Here is a 19,776-nt window from a genome sequence, read left to right on the forward strand (position 1 = left end):
TATTGCTCTAATATGATTCATTCAAAATGCCAGATTTTTCCTTCTTCTTCTTCTTCTTCTTCTCTCTCTCTCTCTCTCTCTCTCTCTCTCTCTCTCTCTTCATTATTCTTCTTCTCACTGACTTTTTCTCACTCTCCCTCTCTCTCTCTCTTTTCTTTGCAATCTAGTTTGACGCTATGATTTTAATCTCTCTCTCTCTCTCTCTCTCTCTCTCTCTCTCTCTCTCTCTCTCTCTCTCTCTCTCTCTATTTAACCAAGATTATTTAATAATAATAATAATAATAATAATAATAATAATAATTATTATTATTATTATTATTATTATTATTATTATTATTATTATTATTAGCTGCAAACACCCTTCAGTAACGCATAAACTGCCCAACAGGAGGTGCACCGACGGCACTGACCCTCTGTTGGTTAAAATGTTGGTTAAATAAAAAAAAAAAACACAAGTAAAAAAATGCGCCGAAGTGTCTTCGGCGCAATCGAGTTTTCTGTGCAGCGTATAATAATCAAGGCCACCGAAAATAGATCTATCTTTGGGTGGTCTCGCTATAACGCTGTATGAGCCGCGGCCCATGAAACTTTAACCACTGCCCGGTGGTGGCCTATCCTACATCGTTGCCAGAAGCGCGATTATGGCTAACTTTAACCTTGAGTAAAATAAAAAATAAAAAACTACTGAGGCTAGAGGGCTGCAATTTGGTATGTTTGATGATTGGAGGGTGGATGATCAACATACCAATTTGCAGCCCTCTAGCCTCAGTAGTTTTTAAGATCTGAGGGCGGACAGAAAAAGTGCGGACAGAAAAAGTGCGGACAGAAAAAGTGCGGACAGAAAAAGTGCGGACAGGAAAAAGTGCGGACAGAAAAAGTGCGGACAGAAAAAAGTGCGGACAGAAAAAGTGCGGACAGAAAAAAGTGCGGACAGAAAAAGTGCGGGCGGACAGACAAAGCCGGCACAACAGTTTTCCTTCACAGAAAACTAATAAAAGCATTACTGAAAATGATTCTCCAATGGTTCCTAATACATATTGATTGCTTTCATTCGTTTCTTGTCCCTTATTGACAGACAAAATGTGTTGATAATTTATTTTTTCAAGGACTGGTAATTTGACAAATTTGACAGTCCTTAACGAAGGCGATTTGCATACAATAACAATTAGATTAGAAATCATTTGTCTTTTTTTTTTTTGGTAAAGTATTTTAATAATTTTTTGAAAATTATTGGTAATGTGACACTCTTCAGCGAAGGTCATTTGCATGCAATAACAATCAAATTTGTAATACAATTATTATTAGACAGAAATCATTTTTCCATCAAGAATTATTTCAATAAAATGTCAATAAATTATTTATTTGAGCTAAGAAGAGGAATGTTTATCATTTGTGATTATCTGACAATTTATGAAAGTGAATCTAATATCTTGCTCGGCGGAAGAGGACTTGGAAAGCTGAGAAAGCTTAGAGCTTTCGGTAAGGTCAAGTGAATATCAGGGATTCTCAGATGGCTTGGTCATGTGGGGAGAATGTAAGACAACATGCTGGCATGAATAAATATATGTATGTATATATGTACACATGTATATATGTAGATATATATACAGTATATGTATGTATATACATATATAAATTTATTCATACCAGCCTATTGTCTTCCACTCTTTCCACATGACCAAACCATCTGAGAATCCCTGACATATACTTGACCTTACCGAAAGCTCTAAGCTTTCTCAGCTTTCCAATTCTTCTTCCGCCGTCCAAGATATAAGCTTCAATTTAATAAATTGTCACAATCACAAATAAACAATAATAATAATAATAATAATAATAATAATAATAATAATAATAATAATAATAATAATAATAATAATAATAATAATAATATTATTATTATTATTATTATTATTATTATTATTATTATTATTATTATTATTATTATTATTATTATTATTATTATTATTATTATTATTATTAAACTTACCAGAATATAATTCGCACTTCTTAAACCGTAACGCAACTCTAAAAGTCCTAACACTCTTAACAGCTACTGAGTCGTGCTTGAGACTAATCGAGACCTCACGAATCTTTGAGGAGCAAAAAAAAAAACTCAGCTAGGAACCAGAAGCAATGGCGCCTGGTGTAAACACAGGTTTTTAAATTTCGCGTGAATTTCGTATGAGGGTCGCGTTCGTGTGGCCTCTACACGCTCGGGAATGGAATATAGAGTTTAGGCTTGCCAAGCACTGGGACCTATGAGGTCACTCAGCGCTGGAAAGGAGATTGAGAGTAAGAGGTTTGAAGGGTGTAACAGGAGGAAAATCTCAAAGCAGTGTGAATCAATTGTTAGGAGAAGGTTCAGGAAAGTCAGATGGAAGAAAGATAATATGAATAGGGCTCATCTTCTGAATAATAATAATAATAATAATAATAATAATAATAATAATAATAATAATAATAATAATAATAATACTAATAATAATAATAATAATTGTATTTATTCTCACAATGCAGTTTAAACTTCCGAAACCAATAAAATCGATTACTTTCGTGCACGAGGTGTTTGCTTAGTGTAGTAACAGGTCACAACAAGGCCTGAGTAAACAGCAGACTGTATCAACTCTTGCAAGACAAAATCAACTTTACAGAGAGAGAGAGAGAGAGAGAGAGAGAGAGAGAGAGAGAGAGAGAGAGAGAGAGAGAGAGAGGAGTGTTTTAGGGGTGGGTGGTGGATGGGAGGGGGGAGTACGAGACAGTGGGAGAAGGGGTGGGAGAAGGGAAAGTGTTAATACGTGCCATTACGTTAATTATCTCCTCGTAGGAAGCCTTTAATGGGAGAAGTTTTCTTTTTCTAATGAAACTATCATAAGATTAGAGTGATTTCCAAAAACTGTAGGTAAGAGTCTCTCTCTCTCTCTCTCTCTCTCTCTCTCTCTCTCTCTCTCTCTCTCTCTCTCTCTCTCGGCAGACGAGGTAGGTGGGACGTGTCGACCTTAATAGTGGAATGGGTTTCTTGTAGTTAGTCGACTGTGGTGGGTTGTTTCAGTGAAATTATATATATAGATATAGATATAACAGATAGATAGATAAATAGATAGATAGATAGACAGACAGTTGTGCGGACAGAAAAAGTGCGGACAGAAAAGGTGCGGACAGAAAAAGTGCGGACAGAAAAAGTGCGGCCAGAAAAAAGTGCGGACAGAAAATTGCGGACAGAAAAAAGTGCGGACAGAAAAAAGTGCGGACAATAAAAAGTGCTAACAGAAAAAAGTGCGGACAGAAAAAAGTGCTGACAGAATAAAATGCGGACAGAATAAAGTGCGGACGGACAGACAAAGCCGGCACAATAGTTTTCTTTTACAGAAAACCAAAAGAGTTAAATTGACTGGGGCTACACAATAAACTATTGATCATATCCTGGTTCGTTTTAAATGAAAGTTCCTCTCAATTATGAACAGGAAGTAATTTCAATAGGCAATTATTCTTCTTCGTTTCATACACGGTTTTAAATAAAAAAAAACTTTTATTTGCCAATTACATGAAGTTATTGCTACAAAGGAAATTGAGAGCAGAAGGTTTGAAAGGTGTAACAGGAGGAAAACCTCAAAGCAGTTGCACTATCAATCAATTGTTAGTAGAGGGTAGAGAGTAAGATGGAATAAAGAGAATATGGAAGGAGGTACGGTAAAAGGAACGAAAGGGGTTGCAGCTAGGGGGCGAAGGAACGCTGCAATTGTTAAGAAGAGCTTTGAGCTTTGAAATGGAATATAAAATTTCTCTTCTGTATCGAGATCATTCATTTTGAGCTGATGAACTAAAAATACACTTTAATTCAAATTTATATGAATTTGAAATCGTTTTCCTGTATTGTGGAGATTCTATGATGAGTTGAACTAAAATTATTAATTTGAAATTGGAAGAATTATGAAAGAAAAAATCTAACAGTGTAATTACAAAATATTGTATTAATTCTAGAAACATAGTAACTACAATCTGAAAATATTTACTAACCATTTGGTGAAGATTTTGAGAAGATAAAAATAAGTTATCAAAGAAATTTGTAGTAATTCTCTGAAGTTAAGTATAAAAGAACGGAAATTTAACATTCATAAGATTGCTAAGGTAATTAAAACCAGTACGAAAAAAGTAAAAATTACAAATTTTAAAAAATTGAAAATAATTAAAGATAATCTTTTAATATTTGCAATAATAATTCAAAAAACAGTGTTAGCTGATTAGAAAAAACGTGCAGTATTTTGAAAACTTTTTAAACTAAAAATCAAAATTCAAAACTCACAATTTAGTGCCTGTCCACTTATCAGTTCAACTGGAAAGCTGTCCGGGTCTGGGAAAAGTCTTTTTTGACTCCTTTTCTCTCTTGGAAAACTTTCTCTTGAAAACTGTTTCTCTTGAACAAACTCTCTTGGAAAACTCTCTTGAAAAATTGTTTCTCTTGAACAAACTCTTTTGGAAAACTCTCTTGAAAAACTGTTTCTCTTGAACAAACTCTCTTGGAAAACTCTTGAAAAACTGTTTCTCTTGAAAAAACTCTCTTGAAAAACTTTCTCTTGAACAAACTCTCTTGGAAAACTCTCTTGAAAAGCTGTTTCTCTTGACCAAACTCTCTCTCTCTCTCTCTCTCTCTCTCTCTCTCTTGAAAAACTGTCTTTCTTGAAAAAACTGTCTCTCTTAAAAAACTCTCTTGAAGAAACTCTTTCTCTTAAAAACTGTCTCTTTTGAAAAACTGTTTCTTGAAAAACTCTTTGTCTTGAAAAACTGTCTCTTGAAAAACTGTCTCTTTTGAAAAACTGTCTCTCTTGAAAAACTCTCTCACCAGTAAAAGGGAAAAACTGTCCCTCTACATACTGATGGAACAGGAAAAACTGCCTTCCCCTACTTTTTGCTTTGCAAACACAAAAAGACTGTCCGTTTCACCAATAAAACGTAAAAAAACAGTTCATTTCATCAATAAAAAGTAAAAAAAAAAACTAGTTTCACCAACAAAACGTAAAAAAATTTCCTTTTACGAATAACATGTAAAAAAAAACCTGTCCGTTTCACCAATAAAACGTAAACAAAACTTAGTGTTACCAATAAAACGTAAAAAAAAACTGTTCGTTTTACCAATAAAACGTAAAAATAATTTCGTTTTACTAATAAAACCTAAAACAACTGTCCGTATTACCAGTAAAACCTGTTAATTTTACGAATAAAACTTTTAAAAATCGTTTCACCAATAAAATGTAAAAAAAATTAGTTTTACCAATAAAACGTAAAAAAATGTAGTTTCACCAATAAAACGTAAAAAAACTAATTTCACCAATAAAACGTAAAAAAAACTCTCAGCAAGTTTTCCTTGATCCCAAGAAAAGAAGAAAAAAATTGTCTTTTTTGGGGACAATCTCTCAAAGCTAGCTTTCCGTAACTGTCTTTTATGGGACACAGTAATATAGTCTTCACACAAATGCGCTTTCCCGAGTGGCAGTTATAAAGAGTACTGTCTATAAGACAGACGGTGTTGACGGACGGACAGTAGGTACGTCCTACCCCTCAGACAGGCCACACCCAACTGTTTACACAAAGGACAACACGGGTCGTTTCTCCCGTTTGAGTGTAATTCGGTCGGAGGGGACCTCAAGAGTCCTCTCTCACGCGACCGAGCATGCGCAGTAGGCGTGGCCGTAGCTATAGGTGAGAAAGTTTGCTCTCTCTCTCTCTCTCTCTCTCTCCCTGACTATGTGACTGACTGTTCCTCAGTGTCATTGCGTCTTTTATTCACGTTTCCGTTCCTTATCTCTCTCTCTCTCTCTCTCTCTCTCTCTCTCTCTCTCTCTCTCTCTCTCTCTCACACACACACACGCACATCCATAATCACGCAAATGACTACCACTCATTATAAATGAACGCCCTCAAAACAACCTTTCTTCATGCTAATAAGAACATATACCTTCTATTATCACCAAACGTCATCAATTACCTCACGACTCCACGAGATAAACCTAAGAACCCGAAGAAGGTAATTAAGAAGCAATTACGATATAATTACCTTATCGCCTGGTATCAGCTCTCGTGTCGTATAGTACTATCAGATTCACCCATCTCAGCGTGAGCGTGACCCCAGGTTACATCGAGGCCAAGAGAGTGAATGGTGGTCACCCTGACCTCTTTTAAGCTGGTGGATAATAATAATAATAATAATAATAATAATAATAATAATAATAATAATAATAATAATAATTGTCTTAAAATCTCACGTGGCAACTATAGGACCAAAAGTTGCCAACAAGGTATTTTTTGTCTTGATTATATGCTACAGGCTTTTGAAGTTCCAAAGGATTCTAACGTTCTGATTATTATTATTATTATTATTATTATTATTATTATTATTATTATTATTATTATTATTATTCACTGAATGAAACACCACTAACTAAAAAAAAAGCAAAAACTACAAATGAAATTAATATAAATAATTAATGAACTGAATATCACATCAGTCTAGTATCGAAATCTGTTCCCCTTCCGATCTAATTCCTGATAAAATCAACTAATCTTTCGTTTATTTTTTATCAAATCCAGAGAAAATTCTTCATCGAATAAAATTCGTCCTAACACGAAGTATAATATAACTCAATACATATATAATAAGTATATCAATTGTCTAGGTGTCAAAAGTTGCAGGAAATATCACCGTATATATACGTTCATTTAAAACACATTTGTGGGGGAGGATCACGCCTCTAATTAACTAAATGCAGGTTTACATTTTACATTTTTACCTGTGCTCTGAGATACGAGGAATCTATTACAGTAGTTCCCGCTGGTCTAAACACGGAATTATGGGATAGATTTGGAACAAAGGTACAGCACTTTTGGAACGAAATGCCCATTTCAGAATTGCATTTTGGCTTACACCGGTTTAGGCCGAGGCCAAACTTTCACAGAGCAGAATGTTGTTATACTGTTTTGTTACTGTTATACTGTTGGTCTAAAATATAAATACTGAATTATGGGATAGATATGGAACAGAGGTACATGCTCCAATTCAGAACTGTGTTTTCGCTTACACCAGTTTAAGTCGAAGCCATCCTTTCACAGGGCAAAATTTTGTTCAACTGTTTCAGACGTTCCCTTGGTCTAAACAGTGAATTTACGGAACAGAGGAACAGCACTTTTGGAACGAAATGTCCCACTTCTGAACTGCGTTTTCGCTTACGCCGGTTTAGGCCGAGGGCGAACTCTCTCAGAGCAGAATTTTGTTCTACTGATTCAGTAGTTTCCGTTGGTCTAAACACTGAATTTGCGGGACAGAGTAACAGCACTTTCGGAGTGAAATGTCCCATTCCAGAAATACGTTTCTCTTATACCAGTTTAGGGTGAGAGAATCCTTTCACAGAGCAGAATCTTGTTCTCGTGCTTCAGTAGTTCCCGTTGGTCTAAACACTGAATTACGGGACAGAGGAACAACACTTTTGGAGCGAAATCCCCCACTTCAGAACTGCGTTTTCGCTTACACCAGTTTAGGCCGAGAGCAAACTTCTGCTTTGTAAAATTTCATTCCGCTGTTTCGTTTTTCCTCTCGTACATTCAGTCTCGGTTTCGCTTTGCAAGGATCGTGAAAAAGTACAAAGACATTGGCTCTTCGTCTCTCGAAGTGGTCCATTTAAAAATTTTGTGTTGACGTTTCTTTAACTATCCAGTATTAACCCGTCTTTGAATAGCTTCGTTCCTTCTGCTTTATTTTTCTGTTACTTTTTCATTTATATATATATATATATATATATATATATATATATATATATATATATATATATATATATATATATATATATATATATATATATATATATATATATATATATATGTATACATATATATATATATATATATATATATATATATAGATAGATAGATAGATAGACAGATATGTATGTATATATTATGCAGACATATATGTATACATATAAGTAGCATATATATGTATGCATAACATTGTTTTTGTATAAAAACATGCTTCAAATGTTTATAGGCACTGATATTGGAAAAAACAGTAATACTTCTCTCTCTCTCTCTCTCTCTCTCTCTCTCTCTCTCTCTCTCTCTCTCTCTCTCTCTCTCTCTCTCTCTCTCTCTCTCTCTCTCTCTCTAACCAAATGGAGACCCATTACTTAATAAAAGCTGTTTCACGCAAACAACTCATTATCATACGCCCATTTCTGGGTACTCAGTTCTAGCAAATTATATATATATATATATATATATATATATATATATATATATATATATATATATATATATATATATATATAGAATGCATGTGTATATATATATATATACAGTGTATATATATATAAGTCCTTTTCCTCCAACAGGGGTGGTTCCAGTAATTAGACAAGCCAACAGTCTCTGTCTCATTCATACTTTAACTGCTGAATTGAGAAGGCTAATTGGCAACTCGCTGAGTCCCCATACACACACTGCGCCACTCACCTCTATTTTGTACGGAACCTCTCTCACTCCCAGATGCTGAGGGGCCGTTCTATCACCTTTCCCAGTGGGTGTTTAAGGTGATATATACATATATATATATATATATATATATATATATATATATATATATATAGAGAGAGAGAGAGAGAGAGAGAGAGAGAGAGAGAGAGAGAGAGAGAGAGAGAGAGAGAGAGAGAGAGAGAGAGAGAATTCTCACTCGAGCAAGTCTGACTTTATATGAAACGGGAAAAGAATGAAATTCTAATACATAACCTTCCAAAGAATGTGATTTCAATTTGATAAATTAAGGAAAAGGAGATGAGAAATATCAAATAAATAAAATGCAAATAAAAATACAAGATAAACACACAAACTTAAATAAGAACAAACGTCAGCAAAAAGAAGCATTAAAACTTATCGAGACTAATACGAGACACCTGTTTTTGCCTGAAGGTAAGTCTTGAGAATTCCCTGTCACTAATACCATTAAAAGTACGAACTTTTTTTTTTGCTCATTTATTAATATTATCCAACCGTACCCTTGCTCCTAATCTGCAGTGACTCTAAAGCCTCATTTGGACCCAGGGTAACTTGAGATACACATAAGGCCTGCTATGAGTTCCTATGATTCTTTAACAAGACAGTTATATAATTATGTACCTGGTATTTGTATGTGTTCTATATAACATTCTACGCAAATGTATATCAATGCATTTTTATCTATTTATTCATTTATTAATTTATTTTAATAAGCGAGATCTATTCTTTCTGTATTTCCCCTTACTTCCTCTTATTTGTTCCTTATGAACTCCATATTTTTTGGAAGTTTGAATTTCGATTCAGTGGCCCCTTTTGGTGGACTTGTTCCATGTGAATAGGGTTCATCTTCTGAGTAATAATAATAAATATACTGTGTACCTGTTTCCAATTACCCGGTATTCGCGTATCTATGCAACATTCTACGCAAATACAATGCCTACCTGCCCTTATCAATTACCTGTAATTAGCTAACTCAAGCTCCTAAAATTTCCCAGTGACGTCACAAGGTAAACAAATAACAGTTCCGCGCCATCCCACGAATTCGCGGTTCCGCATCCTCGCGCGTGAGAGAGACGCCTCGTCGGCGCCCTGCTTAGAACAAAACGAAGAAGAAGAAGTTGTTGTCGAAGGAATTCTAAGTAGGTCGTTGTTGTTCGGCAATCTCCATTCGTCATGGAAGTTTCCCAGACACGCGAGAAGTACCTATATAAATGAAGGACTTATAAATGAATGAAGTGGTAAGTGACGTTCTTACGAGGGGAGCTCATATTTTATGAAGGGTCTCGAGTTCCAACGCAACTCCAATCCTCCGTAATGGAGGGTAATGAAATGTCAATAGTTTGTTGTTTATTGTTCTTTGATTATTTATTAAATGGAAAAGCTGAAGAAGAAGAAGAAGAAGAAGAAGAAGAAGAAGAAGAAGAAGAAGAAGAAGAAGAAGGCGAATGAAGGAAAACAGAAAGAATGATATCCAGAGATCATTCTATTTCTAGGAGATGAATTAAATAGATGAAAGAGGTCACTAAGATATTAAAGTAAATTAAAAACCATGATTTTATAATAAGAATTCTTATCTCCAAGCCCTATCTCCACCCACGTCAGGTCCATGGGGAACCAGGCACTGGCTTCTGATGACTTAATAAGTACCTTCGCAAGTTGGAGGGAAATGGAGTTTTTTTTTTATATAACTTAGCTTTTCTCAGGCAGCCATGATGGTTTGTTTGCTAGTTAGAGGAAAGGTTTTTCATATTTTTATGAGAATGAAGTTTTTTTTTTTACAATAAACCTTCCATTTTGCCCAAAACAGTCAATTCAAAAGGGACGGTAACATAAGAGACGATCAAGACGGAAAGTCCCAACCCTATGGATGTTATGTACCGTTCCAAAGCTCAGACTAAAGTTACCTTATATAAGGGGTCAAATTTGAGCGTGGCTGGGCCCGGGTTGGATGATGGCAAATCCAAGAGTGGAGTTTATTAACCATAGACTGTTTTTATATAATAATAATAATAATAATAATAATAATATTATTATTATTGTTATTATTATTCAAATATGGATAATGATCAGAATAATAATAATAATAATAATAATAATAATAATAATAATAATATTATTATTATTATTATTATTATTATTATTATTATTATTATTATTACCTCAACATGAATACCAAAGACAAAAGGAGTACAGTAAACAAACAAACAAACAACTAAATAACTAAAACCAACAGGTAAATAAACATCACATGACAAAACCACTCCAACTTTTGGCCACTCCAACTCCCTCCCACCCCGTGTGATTGCGCCCCATAGAATAAATAACAGGGGCCAAGTGATTTGTCAATAGCGCGTAATAAGCGTAACTATATACATCATATTTCATGGAAATTGTATGGCAGCCATTTCGAGAAGGTGATGAAAGGGTTAATGCCATATAATAGGTGTTTCTTTTGAGGAGTTTGCAGGTGTGTGTGTATACGTATCTGTATATGTATATGTATGTATATATATATATATATATATATATATATATATATATATATATATATGTATACATTTATTTATATATATATATATATATATATAGAGAGAGAGAGAGAGAGAGAGAGAGAGAGAGAGAGAGAGAGAGAGAGAGAGAGAGAGAGAGACTCAGGCTTGCCCAACAAAAAAAAAAAAAAGACTGTTCAAGCTCACAACTCTCTCTCTCTCGCTCTCTCTCTCTCTCTCTCTCTCTCTCTCTCTCTCTCTCTCTCTCTCTCTCTCTCTCTCTCATACTTTAACTCTCTCTTTTTTTCACCTCTTCCTTACTTTGACTCTCTCTCTCTCTCTCTCTCTCTCTCTCTCTCTGGACCGAGGTACAGCACTCTTGGAACGAAATGTCATCTATCAGAACTGCGTTTTCGCTTACGCCAGTTTAGGCCGAGGGCGTCCTTTCACAGGGCAGAATTTCGTTCCACCGTTTCTGAAGTTCCCGTCGGTCCAAACATCGAATTACGGGACAGAGGAACACAACTTTCGGAACGAAACGTCCCGTTACAGAGATCCTTCGGAAGTTCTCTTCTGGGAAAACATCACGAATGGCGCATGGGTCTAATTCACACACTCGTTCTGCTGCCACTTTGTGACTCTGGCACCTCCAACTATCAGCAGTTATCGGGACATTCTATTTCCGGTATTTGAGAATGAAGGCACTCGAACCGGAACATGAACTGTTTGTTATTATCTATCATAAACTTCGATTTGATAGCTATTAAAACCTTTCAATCTAAGGACGAGGAAAATCTAGTATTATACATCGGTATATATAAATAAAAACAAAATGTTCAAGAACGACCTAAAAGATAAAATCACTGTCTTAATTACAAATTAGTTACCTTATATGCATTTTCTATGTATTCGTGCGTTTAATATAATTTTTATTTGTGAAAATGTTCATCGTCCAGAAGGAAATTATTGTTCTTATAGATTTATTTTTCAAAAATCTGTTGTTTTGTTACGCGGTAGTCTCCGTGACGTAGGCCTAATTAAGTTTGTTTCTGACGTAAATTTTGATTTTTATATATTTTTTTTTAAACTGACTGGATTTAAACTCCGATTACCCACCCTACAGACACAACATTAATTTATCTACGAGCTGTTCTTGGAGCAAGAGTCCGTGATGGCATAAGGCCCGCTTAATCTACAATAACATTGGCTGCTCCCTCGCTAGATAAATGATACTGTTAGTTGTGCTGTGACGTAAAAAGTTTTACTTTTTACTGACGCACTTTTTATATGAACTATGAATGGAATGACAAGCACTATCATTGAAAACAAAAAACAGTAGTTTGTTCTTGCAATGATCCCCAAGGTTAATGTCAGGACATGAAGAGATAGCACATTACACAAAGATTCATTTGCGAAGTGGTTATTATTCCTCACGTGCCTCCAAGCAAGCAGGGGGCCGTGACCTCGAAGAACTGTCAGCCCCTGGAAACTTGTTTTGATCGCAAGCACAGGTGTAATACACTGTAGATCTATCAGTCGTGTGTGGAATAAGTGTTGGGCTTGAACGTACGTATTCTCTGGCGTCGCAGAATGAGACAGGTTGCGTAATTCACAGAGGTAGATGTAGTAAGGTTGGAGCCATCTTTTTCTCGAGAAAAATGAAAGAAGAATGAGCGAATGCAGATCATTTTTTCTTCCTCTCTCTCTCTCTCTCTCTCCCTTGTAAGTCGTCTCCCTTCTACCTCGCTATCTCCCTACCTGGCAGGATATACTCCCACTCCTTCTCTCCCATGATCTTCCTTGATGACCTTTTCCGTTGTGACGTCAATTTACTCGATAAACAATTCGAAACAAATTCTTTCCGGGAACGAAAATAGATTCTGCTTGCAGCAACAAACAAAGGATGTCCACTTTAGACTCAGGGTTATAACGGAGAGAGAGAGAGAGAGAGAGAGAGAGAGAGAGAGAGAGAGAGAGAGAGAGATGTAATACATTAATTCTGGAAGGGTGTCATAAAAACTGCATTGTAAAGCTCTGTCTTCGGTCTAGGGTTTTAGATCAGATCAGAGTCATTTGGACTTGATCGCTTGACAAAGGCGCGTAGCAGTGCTCTTCGATCATCCGCCCTGACGCCGCCTCCAGCTACACATTTTATATATTTCTCTGCTTCACCTCGATTAAAATCAGTTGTCAAAGTGGGTAATTATACCAATTTACAACTAATTTTTATCTAATAACCTCTCGTTTGCTCCGTTTTGTCATGCTCACCCGAGAGATGATTTCTCTGGAGAGCTAAATTTAGGAGTTGAAACTCGCGTCGTGGTTCTTGAGTCCGAACTGAAAGGTGGGGAAGAAGAAGTGACTAGAATTATGTATGGTGCTGTTAGTAGATTATAAACGAAGAAGAATAAATGTATCAAAAAGATTCCTTTACTCTTGTCTCAAGATCTTAACTCCATTCAAAGAAGTTTGTATTCTCTCATATATATATATATATATATATATATATATATATATATATATATATATATATATATATATATATATATATATATATATATATATATATAGTATATATATATATATATATATATATATATATATATATATATATATATATATACAGTATATATATATATATATATATATATATATATATATATATATATATATATATATAGAAAGAGAGAGAGAGAGAGAGAGAGGTAAAGTGGGTAGCATAAGAGAAGGTAAAGTTTAGAGCGTTTTCAGGTGGTTTGGTCATGTGGAGAAAATATAGGACAACAGGACAGATTTGTGATAAGAGTGTACAATTTAGAGGTTTTATGAGGAAGGAGGAGAGAGAGAAAGATGTAAGAAAAGTTGGATAGATGCGGGTGAAAGGGGTGTTAGGCAGAAAGGAAGGCCTCTACATTCAGGAAACAAGAGAATGAGTGGATGACAGAGTTGAATGGTGCTGTAGGGGGCTCGACGTCCTGTTGAAGCTGAATTGTGTTGAACTCTTGGTGCAAAAGAGATTTTCACTGCATTATCCAGCAGACCTTTGCTCTAAGGAGCCAGTGTTTTTGCACTGGGGGCAAAATTGAAATCCCACACTTCTTTAACATGACATCACCTGAGTGCAAATAGCAAACAAAGCCTCTGTCTTCTGTAATTAAAACACTACTTTATGCCTAAGCAAGTTAGTCGTCTGCAAAGAGTGAAGGAGAGTTCACGAAGAAGTACCAGCACTGTACAAAGTAATGTTCCTCCATCTCACACTAGATATCTCTTCTGTCTTCAGGGAAGTCAGGCGAAGATATGGCCTGTCTCTCGTCAGTCCTGGTAGCAGGGATCTTGGTCTCCCTTGTGGAACCTTCCATTGCCAAGCAGCACAACTTGCTAGTTCTGTGTCCAGTTGGGTCACGCAGCGTCTACCGCCTGACGCTTCTTCTTTCCGAGATCCTTGCCGACGCCGGTCACCTCGTCACCCACGTGTCGACTTATGGACCTTCCTCCAAGTAAGACAGCTGAGTTTCTTACTGTTGTTGGTTTGATTAATTATCAGTAACTGGTTCTCAGAGGAGAGACTTGAGTATGATTGTTGGCAAGAGTAAGCTCATGAGGATAAAATACTGATACTTGCAAAAATGGAGCCATGAATGTTAACTGGGATGCTGAAAGAATAGAAGTTTATTCATGTTCAGAAGCTTCTATATATTGCAGTTTGACTACCATCATGATGTTTCATTTCATTTTGTCCTTATTTTAAACTTTGGATGTGAAGTATGCTCTTTGTTGTAGGAAATTTTCCCATTTCAGACACCCAAACGTCACAGAAGTTCCCATAGGAGTTTCTGTCGAGCGCTTAGAAGACACGAACATCTTCCGCTATAGGAACACCCAAGCTGGATTCGACTGGATCAGTGACGTCACTAAAAAATCAGGGCACAAAATGTGGAGGAACGAGCACATCAGACGCCTCTGGGAGAGACGGCACGATTTCGACGCTGTTGTGATTCTCAGCGCAATGAACGAAATTGCAGGTCCTTTCCTGCTGGATTACAGGGGAGCGTTTGTTACCCTGTGCTCCTCTGGAGCTGCTGTAGAGCTCCTGAGCTTAGCCAGCCAGGGCAATTGGCTCCCTCTGTCTGTGATACCGAATAATAAGTTGGTGTACGACGAAAACTTCTCCTTTCTTGAGAGGCTGATAAACCTGTGGAGCACGTGGACCCTGTACAGTGAATACGAGCAGAAATCCACCTCCGTGGCTCAGAAAATTCTCGAAAGATACTTCCCTGGCATGCCCCCAGTGGAACAGCTTTTCGAGAGGGCCCACCTGACCTTGATCAACGGTCACTTCGCGCTAGACGGACCTATGCCCTTGCTGCCCACTCAAATTGAGATCGGAACTATCACTGTAAAGCCTCCCAAACCTTTGCCCAATGTAAGTCTACCAAAAAGAAATCAGAATATTGTCACCAGTCTGTAGATTCACAGGATATGGTGCATTGTTTACGAAAAGTCCAGTTTTACTAGAGAAGTTGGAGGTGGTGGCAATAAAAGTTATTTTTGCTCGTACCAATGTTATGTTAAAGGCTCTGCTTGCTGTACAGTCAGAAAATTCAATTAAGCTTGCCTACCTTCAACAAATTTTGAGATGTGTGCACTAAAAGATCCCAAAGTTGTAAGAGCTTTTTGAAGGCAGTCTAAGTCTAGATTTGAGAGTTTTACCACTAAGAGCCTCTACCCCTAGTCTGAACCATGTCTTTTGCACTTAAGTCACTTCTGAACAGCTAATGGGAAGAGATTGACTTTAGGTAACTTAGAGTTGTAACAACACTTTGGAGTTGTTGCTCTCTGCTGCAGTTATATTTCATAAGAGTTAGTGAGGACATATACCAAAAGAATAAGTTATAGATGAAAGGATTGACCTCCCTTGGAATATAACCTAAAACTTGAGGCTCAGAAATACTGAATAGGTAAATCTAAGGCAACCCCAGACTTGGAATCATAAGAATGAATTGAATGACTGAGTGACAAATGAATTGAGACACTAAGCTTATTCAGACACTGAAAACCTCTAGAGGACAGGATAAACTCCTCTTTAACAGCAGTGATAGTAGTAGTGGCGGTAGGGATTTGTCTTTGGAACAGCTCTCTAATACTTGGGTTCAGTTAGGTTAGGTTTTTTAGGGCTTAGGCTTTGCCTTTGTACCGGCACCTCAGTCTTTCTGTCACATATGATGCAGCATTCCCTTGTTGCTTCTCAGTACTGTCTTCAGTAAATAAAAGTTTTGTCAGCTACTTCTCACTTTTACATAGTGTGGATAAAATATAAATATATCTTCTGTATTTTCACAAAAAGGGGACTTAGTGCTTCTTTATGTATGCCTCTTTATAATATTTAAGCATTATGCATTTGTTCTTGCTACGAATAACGTCACATGCAAAAAAAAATCTTTGGATGGCCAGAAAATAGTACATTTAATAGATATCACAGATATGGTAAAATGGATTAAGCGCAGTGTGCTGTGAAACTTTATTTGGATAACTGCAATTGTATTCTTCTCTGATTCTCCCTTTCCATTCCTTTTACAAACACGCACACATACACACACTCTCTCTCTCTCTCTCGCTCTCTCTCTCTATCTCTCTCTCTTAAATACATATGTGTATATATGTGTGTATGTATATATGTGTATACTTACACACATACATAAATATATATTCACTCTGTTCTCCAAAACCTCCCTCCTGCTATGCCACTCAGAACTGCGACATTCTGTTCTATCTACTGACATAACAGACAGAGTAATAAGCTATAGAAAGACTATACAAATATATATATATATATATATATATATATATATATACAGTATATCCCCTCACACGATCTTCTCTTGTTTTAGGATCTCGAGGAATTTGCTGAGTCGGCTGGCGTCTCGGGCATCATACTTTTCACTCTGGGCAGCTTCGTGAAGAGCAGAGACATACCCCACAACCACAAGGTGAATTATTTTGTGGATTTCCTGCTGACATGATCATTAGTGAGAGTTATCATTTCGCGAACTGTCTGTAACGTGAGAGACTACACACACACACACACACATATATACATATATATATATATATGTATGTATATATTTCTGACTCACATCAGGATCGAACACGGGACTTTCAACTGAAAGGCAAGGACGCTGCCCACTAGGCCTTACGAGTCATAAAAGAAGTTGGAACCTGAGCGCCACTGCACACAGGAACTTCTTTTACGACTTGTATGGCCTAGTGGGCAGCGCCCTTGCCTTTCAATTGAAAGACCCGGGTTCGATCCTGATGTGAATCAGAAATTTATTTCTATTCCACACGTGATTGTGTGTTGGTTATTTCTATAAATGTGTTTCACACGTGATTGTATGTTGGTGATTATATATATATATATATATATATATATATATATATATATATATATATATATATATATATATATATATATATATATATATATATATATATATATATATATATATATACATATATATATATATATATATATATATATATATATATATATATATATACTGGAGTGAATGCAGACAATAGAGAGAGAGACAGAGAGAGAGGGGTGGGAGAGTGATTTGATTTATTAAATTTAGGCTGCCAAAAAAACCCAAAAATATCCAGTTGCTCTTTTTGTCCACCAGACTGGAATAAGTAGCACCAGTCTACTTTAAATTCTTAAGCACATTTACACCAGTGATTCTTTGTAAGACATTATTATTATTATTATTATTATTATTATTATTATTATTATTATTATTATTATTATTATTATTATTATTATTATTATTATTATTATTATTATTATTCAGAAGGCGAACTCCGCTCATATGGAACAAGCCCACCGCAGGGACCATTGACTTGAAATTCAGGCTTCCAGAAAATGTTACAGAGTTCATTTGAAAGAGGTAACAGAAGATAATGGGAAATACAGAAAGCAAAGATCAGCTGTTAGGCAAAAATATCTTAACGAATTAATAAATAAGTAGAGAGAAAAAGGTAAATAAATGACGGGAGTAGGGCAGTATTCATTACATCTTCGCTTCAACTTTTGAAGTCGACATTCCAAAGAGTTTCGAAATCTCTGTTTGTTTTTCTCCCAGGTCATTCTCCTCGAGGTCTTCAGAAGACTGCCCCAAAAGGTCATTTGGAAATACGAGGAGGATGACCTCGATCTCCCGCCAAATGTCATTACGAGGAAGTGGCTGCCACAACAGGACATCCTGGGTGAGAATGAAATTTTGTTTAGTCAAAATGGGTGATTGTTGAAATAAACTTTAGCATCAGGATCACCCTGAACAACCATCCTTTTCCTTCACACTAGGTGACTGGTGATTGTCACAATGAATTTTAGCATCACGATCACCCTGAATAGTCATCCTTTCTCCTTCTCCAAAACCAACCTGGCAAAAATTTGAAAAATATCCCTGAGATTTAAACAGCAGTTCTCTCAGAGCAATGTCAAGTTAACAGCTATACTTTTTTACAAACTTTGATAGTACTTTGACAGTACCTGGCGTCTCTCAACCACACTGGATGCAGTCAATTGTTCTTGTTCTTAGGCCTATAGAACCATGACTTGCCTCTTCGTCTCGCGCAACTCTGTTAATTCCACTATCTCCTCCAGGTCATCCTAAAACACGGCTTTTCATGTCTCACTGCGGTAATTTTGGAATTCAGGAAGCGAAGTACCACGGGGTTCCAATCCTGGGTTTCCCTGTAGCCTTCGACCAGAACAGTAATGCGGTTCAGATGGCCAGCAAAGGACTAGGTCTAGTGATCAGATGGGAGGAGCTTACACACGAGGTGCTCTTCAGTTCAATCCAGACTCTTCTGAATGACCCGTCGTGAGTTTTGTGTGTGTTGGTTTTTGTTATCTGTCGTCTTTTTGATATTTTTCGTTCATGGGCCATCTCCTCTGCCCCCTTCTCAAGCCGGTTCCGTGTTTCACTTAACCCTGACAAAAGTTAGCATTGCAATTCTGGATAAGTTTGACAGATTGTTGTACTCTGGAACCAGCAAGACGGTACTTTTACCCTTTATTGGGAAGTGCTGCTTAAAAGTTCAATAAAATCTTGCATACAACCACAATAAAAATACTTATCTGTCATTCAGTACTTTGGTCACATAGGTATTTCAATGCAAGACGGTTTACATTTAAAAACCTATCTGTCATTTAGTACTTTGGTCACATAGGTTTTTCAGTGCAAGACAGTTTACATATAAAAACCTGCCAAAAACCTGCCACCTCTTGCTTCCCTTGCAGATACACCGCCAGAATGAAGCAAGTGTCACAGGCTGCTCAGGACCAGAAGGAGACGGCAGCCGAGAGAGCCATCTGGTGGATTGAGTACGCCATTCGCTGCAACGCTCGAAACTGCTCTTACGCAGAGTACGGGGGCAAGACGCTCCATTTCCTCCAGTACGTGATGGCGGACGTGGCAGCTTTCTTGGTGCTAGCCTTCCTTGTGCTGGTGTCTTTCTCCTGTCACGTCTGCTCGCGTGTGCGCAGGCTTAGCTCCAGGGTCTGGATGAGGCAAACAAAGCGAAAGATCAACTAACAGTTAGGTTACTCTTGTTATTAATCAGAACACGAACCCTTTTCGTATGGAACAAGCTCACTAAAGGGGTCATTAGCTTGGAAATCAAGCTTCCAAAGTATAGTACAGTGTTCATTCCCAAGAGGCAACAGAAGTTAATATGAAATACAGAATTA

At 36.6% G+C, this 19,776-nt stretch overlaps 1 protein-coding gene across 1 annotated transcript; it reads left to right on the forward strand.

Annotated features, from left to right (window-relative positions):
* Positions 1 to 14,321: 14,321 nt before the first annotated feature.
* Positions 14,322 to 18,958, forward strand: LOC136830495 (UDP-glucosyltransferase 2-like). The gene is made up of 5 exons (XM_067090033.1): positions 14,322 to 14,521; positions 14,823 to 15,447; positions 16,913 to 17,011; positions 18,164 to 18,287; positions 18,688 to 18,958. Exons 1-5 carry the CDS (start codon positions 14,322 to 14,324, stop codon positions 18,909 to 18,911), a joined length of 1,272 nt encoding a protein of 423 aa, XP_066946134.1. The 3' UTR covers positions 18,912 to 18,958.
* The last annotated feature ends 818 nt before the right edge of the window (positions 18,959 to 19,776 follow it).

The sequence above is a fragment of the Macrobrachium rosenbergii genome, chromosome 46 (genome assembly GCF_040412425.1).
Source record: "Macrobrachium rosenbergii isolate ZJJX-2024 chromosome 46, ASM4041242v1, whole genome shotgun sequence".
In the NCBI taxonomy this organism is placed as follows: Eukaryota; Metazoa; Arthropoda; class Malacostraca; order Decapoda; family Palaemonidae; genus Macrobrachium; species Macrobrachium rosenbergii.

Coding starts and splice junctions, on each gene's coding strand:
- LOC136830495 (XM_067090033.1), top strand. CDS start 14,322: ATGGCCTGTCTCTCGTCAGTCCTGGTAGCAGGGATCTTGGTCTCCCTT. Junction 14,522..14,822: donor ACTTATGGACCTTCCTCCAA/GTAAGACAGCTG, acceptor TTCCCATTTCAG/ACACCCAAACGTCACAGAAG. Junction 18,288..18,687: donor GCCACAACAGGACATCCTGG/GTGAGAATGAAA, acceptor TATCTCCTCCAG/GTCATCCTAAAACACGGCTT.